The sequence below is a fragment of the Sinocyclocheilus grahami genome, unplaced genomic scaffold (assembly GCF_001515645.1).
Source record: "Sinocyclocheilus grahami isolate Dianchi unplaced genomic scaffold, SAMN03320097.WGS_v1.1 scaffold245.1, whole genome shotgun sequence".
Classification (NCBI taxonomy): domain Eukaryota; kingdom Metazoa; phylum Chordata; class Actinopteri; order Cypriniformes; family Cyprinidae; genus Sinocyclocheilus; species Sinocyclocheilus grahami.
Genome location: NW_015505424.1, coordinates 1,343,880 through 1,354,994, shown reverse-complemented (window position 1 = coordinate 1,354,994; position 11,115 = coordinate 1,343,880). Strand labels below are relative to the sequence as shown.

At 46.7% G+C, this 11,115-nt stretch overlaps 1 protein-coding gene across 1 annotated transcript in view; it reads left to right on the top strand.

Annotated features, from left to right (window-relative positions):
- The window catches only part of eif2ak4 (eukaryotic translation initiation factor 2 alpha kinase 4), a 77,147-nt gene that overhangs the window by 17,269 nt on the left and 48,763 nt on the right, over positions 1-11,115 (top strand). The window contains exons 5-6 of the mRNA XM_016289420.1: positions 6,795-6,875; positions 9,847-9,989. Coding sequence (XP_016144906.1) covers positions 6,795-6,875; positions 9,847-9,989 — 224 coding nt within the window. The remainder of the gene's footprint in view (positions 1-6,794; positions 6,876-9,846; positions 9,990-11,115) is intronic.

Here is an 11,115-nt window from a genome sequence, read left to right as displayed (position 1 = left end):
CCCCTCCCTCTTCCTGTCTGTCTGTCTCGCCTCGCTCTTCCTGTCTGTCTCTCGCCTCGCTCTTCCTGTCTGTCTCGCCTCGTCTCTCTCTTCCTTTCTGTCTCGCCTCGCCTCGCCCTTCCTGTCTGTCTGTCTCGCCTCGCCTCGCTCTTCCTGTCTCTCGCCTCGCCTCGCTCTTCCTGTCTCTCGCCTCGCCTCGCTCTTCCTGTCTCTCGCCTCGCCTCGCTCTTCCTGTCTCTCGCCTCGCCTCGCTCTTCCTGTCTCTCGCCTCGCCTCGCTCTTCCTGTCTCTCGCCTCGCCTCGCTCTTCCTGTCTCTCGCCTCGCCTCGCTCTTCCTGTCTCTCGCCTCGCCTCGCTCTTCCTGTCTCTCGCCTCGCCTCGCTCTTCCTGTCTCTCGCCTCGCCTCGCTCTTCCTGTCTCTCGCCTCGCCTCGCTCTTCCTGTCTCTCGCCTCGCCTCGCTCTTCCTGTCTCTCGCCTCGCCTCGCTCTTCCTGTCTCTCGCCTCGCCTCGCTCTTCCTGTCTCTCGCCTCGCCTCGCTCTTCCTGTCTCTCGCCTCGCCTCGCTCTTCCTGTCTCTCGCCTCGCCTCGCTCTTCCTGTCTCTCGCCTCGCCTCGCTCTTCCTGTCTCTCGCCTCGCCTCGCTCTTCCTGTCTCTCGCCTCGCCTCGCTCTTCCTGTCTCTCGCCTCGCCTCGCTCTTCCTGTCTCTCGCCTCGCCTCGCTCTTCCTGTCTCTCGCCTCGCCTCGCTCTTCCTGTCTCTCGCCTCGCCTCGCTCTTCCTGTCTCTCGCCTCGCCTCGCTCTTCCTGTCTCTCGCCTCGCCTCGCTCTTCCTGTCTCTCGCCTCGCCTCGCTCTTCCTGTCTCTCGCCTCGCCTCGCTCTTCCTGTCTCTCGCCTCGCCTCGCTCTTCCTGTCTCTCGCCTCGCCTCGCTCTTCCTGTCTCTCGCCTCGCCTCGCTCTTCCTGTCTCTCGCCTCGCCTCGCTCTTCCTGTCTCTCGCCTCGCCTCGCTCTTCCTGTCTCTCGCCTCGCCTCGCTCTTCCTGTCTCTCGCCTCGCCTCGCTCTTCCTGTCTCTCGCCTCGCCTCGCTCTTCCTGTCTCTCGCCTCGCCTCGCTCTTCCTGTCTCTCGCCTCGCCTCGCTCTTCCTGTCTCTCGCCTCGCCTCGCTCTTCCTGTCTCTCGCCTCGCCTCGCTCTTCCTGTCTCTCGCCTCGCCTCGCTCTTCCTGTCTCTCGCCTCGCCTCGCTCTTCCTGTCTCTCGCCTCGCCTCGCTCTTCCTGTCTCTCGCCTCGCCTCGCTCTTCCTGTCTCTCGCCTCGCCTCGCTCTTCCTGTCTCTCGCCTCGCCTCGCTCTTCCTGTCTCTCGCCTCGCCTCGCTCTTCCTGTCTCTCGCCTCGCCTCGCTCTTCCTGTCTCTCGCCTCGCCTCGCTCTTCCTGTCTCTCGCCTCGCCTCGCTCTTCCTGTCTCTCGCCTCGCCTCGCTCTTCCTGTCTCTCGCCTCGCCTCGCTCTTCCTGTCTCTCGCCTCGCCTCGCTCTTCCTGTCTCTCGCCTCGCCTCGCTCTTCCTGTCTCTCGCCTCGCCTCGCTCTTCCTGTCTCTCGCCTCGCCTCGCTCTTCCTGTCTCTCGCCTCGCCTCGCTCTTCCTGTCTCTCGCCTCGCCTCGCTCTTCCTGTCTCTCGCCTCGCCTCGCTCTTCCTGTCTCTCGCCTCGCCTCGCTCTTCCTGTCTCTCGCCTCGCCTCGCTCTTCCTGTCTCTCGCCTCGCCTCGCTCTTCCTGTCTCTCGCCTCGCCTCGCTCTTCCTGTCTCTCGCCTCGCCTCGCTCTTCCTGTCTCTCGCCTCGCCTCGCTCTTCCTGTCTCTCGCCTCGCCTCGCTCTTCCTGTCTCTCGCCTCGCCTCGCTCTTCCTGTCTCTCGCCTCGCCTCGCTCTTCCTGTCTCTCGCCTCGCCTCGCTCTTCCTGTCTCTCGCCTCGCCTCGCTCTTCCTGTCTCTCGCCTCGCCTCGCTCTTCCTGTCTCTCGCCTCGCCTCGCTCTTCCTGTCTCTCGCCTCGCCTCGCTCTTCCTGTCTCTCGCCTCGCCTCGCTCTTCCTGTCTCTCGCCTCGCCTCGCTCTTCCTGTCTCTCGCCTCGCCTCGCTCTTCCTGTCTCTCGCCTCGCCTCGCTCTTCCTGTCTCTCGCCTCGCCTCGCTCTTCCTGTCTCTCGCCTCGCCTCGCTCTTCCTGTCTCTCGCCTCGCCTCGCTCTTCCTGTCTCTCGCCTCGCCTCGCTCTTCCTGTCTCTCGCCTCGCCTCGCTCTTCCTGTCTCTCGCCTCGCCTCGCTCTTCCTGTCTCTCGCCTCGCCTCGCTCTTCCTGTCTCTCGCCTCGCCTCGCTCTTCCTGTCTCTCGCCTCGCCTCGCTCTTCCTGTCTCTCGCCTCGCCTCGCTCTTCCTGTCTCTCGCCTCGCCTCGCTCTTCCTGTCTCTCGCCTCGCCTCGCTCTTCCTGTCTCTCGCCTCGCCTCGCTCTTCCTGTCTCTCGCCTCGCCTCGCTCTTCCTGTCTCTCGCCTCGCCTCGCTCTTCCTGTCTCTCGCCTCGCCTCGCTCTTCCTGTCTCTCGCCTCGCCTCGCTCTTCCTGTCTCTCGCCTCGCCTCGCTCTTCCTGTCTCTCGCCTCGCCTCGCTCTTCCTGTCTCTCGCCTCGCCTCGCTCTTCCTGTCTCTCGCCTCGCCTCGCTCTTCCTGTCTCTCGCCTCGCCTCGCTCTTCCTGTCTCTCGCCTCGCCTCGCTCTTCCTGTCTCTCGCCTCGCCTCGCTCTTCCTGTCTCTCGCCTCGCCTCGCTCTTCCTGTCTCTCGCCTCGCCTCGCTCTTCCTGTCTCTCGCCTCGCCTCGCTCTTCCTGTCTCTCGCCTCGCCTCGCTCTTCCTGTCTCTCGCCTCGCCTCGCTCTTCCTGTCTCTCGCCTCGCCTCGCTCTTCCTGTCTCTCGCCTCGCCTCGCTCTTCCTGTCTCTCGCCTCGCCTCGCTCTTCCTGTCTCTCGCCTCGCCTCGCTCTTCCTGTCTCTCGCCTCGCCTCGCTCTTCCTGTCTCTCGCCTCGCCTCGCTCTTCCTGTCTCTCGCCTCGCCTCGCTCTTCCTGTCTCTCGCCTCGCCTCGCTCTTCCTGTCTCTCGCCTCGCCTCGCTCTTCCTGTCTCTCGCCTCGCCTCGCTCTTCCTGTCTCTCGCCTCGCCTCGCTCTTCCTGTCTCTCGCCTCGCCTCGCTCTTCCTGTCTCTCGCCTCGCCTCGCTCTTCCTGTCTCTCGCCTCGCCTCGCTCTTCCTGTCTCTCGCCTCGCCTCGCTCTTCCTGTCTCTCGCCTCGCCTCGCTCTTCCTGTCTCTCGCCTCGCCTCGCTCTTCCTGTCTCTCGCCTCGCCTCGCTCTTCCTGTCTCTCGCCTCGCCTCGCTCTTCCTGTCTCTCGCCTCGCCTCGCTCTTCCTGTCTCTCGCCTCGCCTCGCTCTTCCTGTCTCTCGCCTCGCCTCGCTCTTCCTGTCTCTCGCCTCGCCTCGCTCTTCCTGTCTCTCGCCTCGCCTCGCTCTTCCTGTCTCTCGCCTCGCCTCGCTCTTCCTGTCTCTCGCCTCGCCTCGCTCTTCCTGTCTCTCGCCTCGCCTCGCTCTTCCTGTCTCTCGCCTCGCCTCGCTCTTCCTGTCTCTCGCCTCGCCTCGCTCTTCCTGTCTCTCGCCTCGCCTCGCTCTTCCTGTCTCTCGCCTCGCCTCGCTCTTCCTGTCTCTCGCCTCGCCTCGCTCTTCCTGTCTCTCGCCTCGCCTCGCTCTTCCTGTCTCTCGCCTCGCCTCGCTCTTCCTGTCTCTCGCCTCGCCTCGCTCTTCCTGTCTCTCGCCTCGCCTCGCTCTTCCTGTCTCTCGCCTCGCCTCGCTCTTCCTGTCTCTCGCCTCGCCTCGCTCTTCCTGTCTCTCGCCTCGCCTCGCTCTTCCTGTCTCTCGCCTCGCCTCGCTCTTCCTGTCTCTCGCCTCGCCTCGCTCTTCCTGTCTCTCGCCTCGCCTCGCTCTTCCTGTCTCTCGCCTCGCCTCGCTCTTCCTGTCTCTCGCCTCGCCTCGCTCTTCCTGTCTCTCGCCTCGCCTCGCTCTTCCTGTCTCTCGCCTCGCCTCGCTCTTCCTGTCTCTCGCCTCGCCTCGCTCTTCCTGTCTCTCGCCTCGCCTCGCTCTTCCTGTCTCTCGCCTCGCCTCGCTCTTCCTGTCTCTCGCCTCGCCTCGCTCTTCCTGTCTCTCGCCTCGCCTCGCTCTTCCTGTCTCTCGCCTCGCCTCGCTCTTCCTGTCTCTCGCCTCGCCTCGCTCTTCCTGTCTCTCGCCTCGCCTCGCTCTTCCTGTCTCTCGCCTCGCCTCGCTCTTCCTGTCTCTCGCCTCGCCTCGCTCTTCCTGTCTCTCGCCTCGCCTCGCTCTTCCTGTCTCTCGCCTCGCCTCGCTCTTCCTGTCTCTCGCCTCGCCTCGCTCTTCCTGTCTGTCTGTCTCGCCTCGCCTCGCTCTTCCTGTCTGTCTGTCTCGTCTCGCCTCGCTCTTCTCTTCTCGTGCCTTCAGACGTGTGTGCTGCACGCAAACAAAGCGCAAGTTCTTTTCGTTCCTTCGTTTTAAATCACATTAAAATACGACCGCAGAATCGAAATGCATGCGTCTTATCGAATACCCGGTTCTTGGAAATTTGGAACCGGTTTTAAAATAGAACCATTAGGGCTGGGTACCGTTCAAACATTTTCAATACCGATACCTTGACTTCGATACCGGTCCCTAAACAATACTTTTTTTCGATATCAATTTTAACAAGATTACATTATCTGAAAAAAAAATACAAACCAATCAGTGCAAATAGTTTTAATAAAGCTCAAATAGTCTTCAGTTTACACATCTATTAGGCTACATTTACACTAGTGCGTGTTCATTTTAAAACGCAGCTCGGACAGAATCATGATTTCTATTTATCTTCCGCTGATTTACTGATGAGCATTAGCAGCTTCCAGCGCTGTCTGCTTGTGCTCTCTCTTCCGTGATCGCTGCTCTGACTCAGAGGTAATAACATATTTAATTTCAGCAACATTACATGGCCAAAACACACACTACACGGCAATCAGAAGTGATTACAAACACTCGATGGTGGTTTAAAGTGAGTTTTGAGTAAAAGCGGAATATGAATCTCATTTATTGTCTTATGTAGCATGATGCTAGTGTGCATGAATGGTCACATAACACGTGCTTTCGGTCGTGTAACGTTGATCGATCTGTCGTGTGCTGCAGGCTTATTGGCTCACTGAGGCTGATGAGATTAACCCTTTAGGTATTGAAATGTGGTACCGAACGACGAGACGTTTTTCGATACTCGATGGTATCGAGGCAATTCGGTCGGTGCCTAAAAAGCCCTAGGAACCGGTTATTTTGATATCCAACTCTATTTATAAAATAAGTACACTGCCGGTCAAAAGTTTGAGATCAGTAAGACTTGTAATGTTTTTACAGGAGTCTCTTCTGCTCGTCAAGGCTGCATTTATTTGATTAAAAATACAGGAAAAAATTTAATGTTGTGAAATATTATTAGAATGTAAAACAGCTGTTTTCTGTGTGAGTATCTGTTAAACTGTAATGTATTTCTGTGATGTGCAGCTGTATTTTCAGCATCATTCCTCCAGTCTTCAGTGTCACATGATCTTCAGAAATCAGTATAATATGCTGATTTATTATCAGTGCTGAAACTGTTGCTGCTTCATATTTTTTGGGGGGAATCTGTGATACTTTTATTCTTTGATTCCTTGATGAATAAAAAGATAAAAAGAACAGCATTTATTCAAAATAGAAATCTTTTCTACCAATGTAACCGGCTAAAAGCTAGGGATCTTGTAATGTTTTTAAAGAAGTGTCTTCTGCTCATCAAGGCTGCATTTATTTGATTAAAAATACAGGAAAAAATTTAATGTTGTGAAATATTATTAGAATGTAAAACAGCTGTTTTCTGTGTGAGTATCTGTTAAACTGTAATGTATTTCTGTGATGTGCAGCTGTATTTTCAGCATCATTCCTCCAGTCTTCAGTGTCACATGATCTTCAGAAATCAGTATAATATGCTGATTTATTATCAGAGCTGAAACTGTTGCTGCTTCATATTTTTTGGGGGGAATCTGTGATACTTTTTTTCTTTGATTCCTTGATGGATAAAAAGAACAGCATTTATTCAAAATAGAAATCTTTTCTAACAATGTACACTACCGTTCAAAAGTTTGGGGTCGGTACATTTATATTCTTTCTTTCTTTGAAAGAAATGAAAACTTTTATTCAGCAAGGATGTGTTAAATTGTTAAGAAGTGATAGCAAAGATTTCTATTTCAAATAAATGCTGTTCTTTTGAACTTTTTATTCATCAAAGAATCCTGAAAAAAGTATCACAGCTTCCAAAAAAATATATTTGATAGTTGATAATTCTAATAATAAATCAGTATATTAGAATGATTTCTGAAGATCATGAGACGCTTTATACTGGAGTAATGATGCTGGAAATTCAGCGCTGCATCACAGAAATAAATTATATTTTAAAGGATATTAAAATGGAAACCATTATTTTATATTGTAATAACATTTTGCAAGATTACTGATTTTTTTTCTGTATTTTTAATCAAATAAATGCAGCCTTGATGAGCAGAAGACACTTCTTTAAAAACATTACAAGATCCCTAGCTTTTAGCCGGTAGTGTACATCTTCTAGAAGTGTCTGGTGTTGATGTTAGTGCTGTACGTATTTATTTACAGTCTAACGATCCAGTGTATCGTTTTAATGCTGGTCTCACTTTCAGTATTTCTCTCCGCAGCAAAACGAGATTCTGGCAGAAATCCAGAGGAGAGAAGAGGAGAGGCGAGAAGAGAAGAGAAAGAAAGAGATGGCCAAACTGGTGAGATCTTTGTTCCTCTGAGAAAAGAAAAGAAAACCAAACCAGGCCAGTTACTGCAACCAAATGTACAATATTCTGTCTTCCTTCGTAAAATATAAAGGCTTGTGGGTTTAATCAGGTTGTGTTATATCAGATACAATATTTAATTATATAAACAGTATTAATTTTCACAGCTTTGGGCCTTTTGCATTGTAATTCTTCTTATTATATTCTAATAGCATTTATAATATTCATAATATTTAACCATTATAGTTTAAATATATTAGAATTGTATTTATATAATGATTGAATAATCATATGGGCCTATTTTATTATTATATTTATATTTAAATAATTCATTTTATATGCATTTTTCTTTTTTTATAGCATTGCAGTAAATCATAGAAGCCTACTATGTTACATTTTTTATTATTGTTGTATTATATTGTTTAAATAATGCATATAAACATTATAAATGGTCTTAGCGGTGAAGTTTTATTTGTTAATATATTCTATTTTTTTTATTTTATATATATATATATACACAGTCAAACCAGAAATTATTATATAATAAAATTTTATTATATATAATTTTTTATATTTGTTTACTAGTGGGTGCAGGACACCATAGTTCATTCAATAAAAGTAAACTAAAAAAATTAATTAAACTGTGACATATTACACCCAAAAAGTATTCATAAAGTGGACTAACAGTAAAATTAATAAATATTTGGGACTAAAAATAATTCCGATACTTTGACCTGAGCATGTTTTGCTCGTGTTTTTTCTGTTCGTCCCGAATATCGCGAGTTTAAATGTGATTTACACAACAGTTCGGTAAATAAGAAGTTAATACTGTGTTATATTTTAAACACAATATTATGTTTTTGCTCAATTTTGCAGAAAACATATTACCTTTAAAGCCACAGCAGAAGTGTTGTGCATGTTTAGTTTCTGAACGAATCATAAAGGCATTTATCGCCGCCTGCTGGCGGATTTAGTTTCTTATTTAGAGTATTATTTCATTAAAAAAATAATAATAATCATAAAAACATGAAAGAGAGAGTTCACCCAAAGCAATTAAAATTCTGTCTTTATTTACTTCAGCCTCGTGTTGTTTCAAAACTGTCTTTTGTGGAACATAAACGAAGGTATTTTGAAGACAAAGCTGTGTTGTATGAACAAACAATACGGAGATGTTTCTCAAATTACCTTCTTTTGTGTTCCATGTTTATGTGTGATTAATTTTATGTTGAATCAAATCAAATATTTCTTTCTAAAGCTATAATTTGTAACGTCTACTTGATACTTTCTCGTTTAACACAAAAATAGCTTTAAATAATCTTTTGGGGGTATTTTCACTGTCGAGTTTATTTTGTGATTAATTGAAACATTGTGTCAAAAGTTTGGGATCAGTAAGATTTTTAATGTTTTTAATGGAGGCTCTTATACTCATCAAGGCTGTATTTATTCGATCAAAAATGCAGAAAAAACAGTAATATTGTGAAATATTTTTCAATTTCTAATATTGTTTTTTTTGCTTTAATATATAGTAAAATATAATTTATTTCTGTGATGTGCAGCTGTATTTTCAGCATCATTCCTCCAGTCTTCAGTGTCACATGATCTTCAGAAATCAGTATAATATGCCGATTTATTATCAGTGTTTGAGTCTTTGATGAATACAAAGTTAAAAAGAACAGCATTTATTTAAAATATAAATCTTTTCTAACAATAAAAGTCTTTACTATCACTTTGTATCAACTGAACACATCCTCGCTGAATAAAAGTTTTAGTTTCTTTCAAAAAAGTAACAATGTGTATATTGTGACACATTGTTACAATCAAAAGCTGCAACGGTGTTATTTAATGAGCTAACATGTTTCAGGATAACATAATAACAACCAAAGGTTATTAGAGTGCTTGTCATCAGATGTGTGTGGGCTTTTCGTATCTGTTTTTTTGAAAACTTTTTATTTTATTTTAATCTGGACTACAACATGCCCTAGATATTGTTTGAAAGTGTTTTGATTCTTTATTGTTCGGTCACACTTTACATTAGGGCTTCATTAGTTAACATAAACTGCCAATGAAAAATTCTGAACATTCATTAATCTTAGATATTCCAATATTTAATAACATGTTGTTAAAATCTAAAGTTGCAACGGTGTTATTTAATGAGCTAACATGAACTAAGACTTGTATTTCTTAACAAAGATTAATAGCTATTGCTGATTGTGATTAATGCATTAACTAAGGTTAACTAACGAGGTCTAATTGTGAAGTGATGCTTATTGGTCTTTATTCTTTTGCACTTTAATCTGTGTACAATTTTTAACATTTTTCTGCATTGCTTTATTGCATTTAAATGTTCAGTTATTTTTGTTATAAGAAAAAGTTATTAAACCTGTTATACTGTATTAGGGCAACACTTTTTAAAAACTAAATTTCAATATCGTGATAATACCGTGATAAAAGCATTAGCAATTAATCGCAACGTGAGAATTTGATACCGGCATGTCCTTATGTATTCAGCTTTCATGTGATTTATAAATCTCAATTTCAAAAAATTTACTCTTATGACCCTTTTGTGCCAAAACCAGTCTAAAGTGTAAATTTTTCAATATTTGGCTGAGATGCAACTATTTGAAAATCTGGAATCTGAGGGTGCAAAAAAATCTAAATATTGAGAAAATCATCTTTAAAGTTGTTCAAATGAAGTTCTTAGCAATGCATATTACTAATCAAACATTAAGTTTTGATATATTTACGGTAGGACATTTACAAAATATCTTCATGGAACATGATCTTTACTTAATATTCTAATGATTTTTGGCATAAAAGAGAAATGTATAATTGTGACCCATACAATGTATTGTTGGCTATTGCTACAAATATCCCCCAGCGACTTAACACTGCTTTTGTGCTGCAGCGTCACATACATTATAATACGATGGACCTAATAACATGTGAGTAATGTGTTGTGCTTCAGGAGCGTCAGGAGAGCTCTGCCGTCACCGTCCCAGCGGCTTCAGAGAGACGAGCTTCTGCCTCGTCAGGGTCTCCGGTCGATGCGTCTGAGGGGAAGAAGACACTGACGAACAGACGCCGAACCACATCCAGCAGCAGACACAGGTCTGGATTAGGCCTGCTCCATTATGACAAGAATCATAATTTATATATATATATATATCTCAAATATATATTTTCTTGTAAATAAGGTTGCTGTGACATCTACATTTTAGAGACCAGCAAAATGCCACAATTCTCTATACCACTGCAGAATACTAGTAACTGATATTAATATTTAAACAAAAAAAAGTTATTGAAAATATTAAAACTGTCAGTAATAAAAAAGCAAAGCATAATCACACACTCTCACACACGCACAGACACACACACACACACTTTCTTTCACACACTCGCACACACACACATGCACACAGTCTCACACTCACACACACACACACTTACTTTCACACACTCACACACGCACTCCCTCTCACACACATGCACACAGACTCACACACACACTCTCTCACACATTCACTCACACTCACACAGACACGCACACACTCACACAGACACACACACTCACACAGACACACTCACACAGACGCACACGCACGCACACACAGACACGCACACACTCACACAGACACGCACACAGACTCACACACACACTTACTTTCACACACTCACACACGCACACAGACTCACACACACACTCTCTCACACATTCACTCACACTCACACAGACACGCACACAGACTCACACACACACTCTCTCACACATTCACTCACACTCACACAGACACGCACACAGACTCACACACACACTCTCTCACACATTCACTCACACTCACACAGACACGCACACAGACTCACACACACACTCTCTCACACATTCACTCACACTCACACAGACACACTCACACACACGCACACGCACACACACACACACACTTTCTTTCACACACTCACACGCACTCCCTCTCACACACACATGCACACAGACTCACACACACACACACACACTTACTTTCACACACTCACACGCACTCCCTCTCACACACACATGCACACAGACTCACACACACACTCTCTCACACATTCACTCACACTCACACACGCACACACACACACACACTTACTTTCACACACTCACACACGCACTCCCTCTCACACACACAGACTCACACACACACTCTCTCACACATTCACAAACACTCACACACTCTCTCACACTCACACACACACA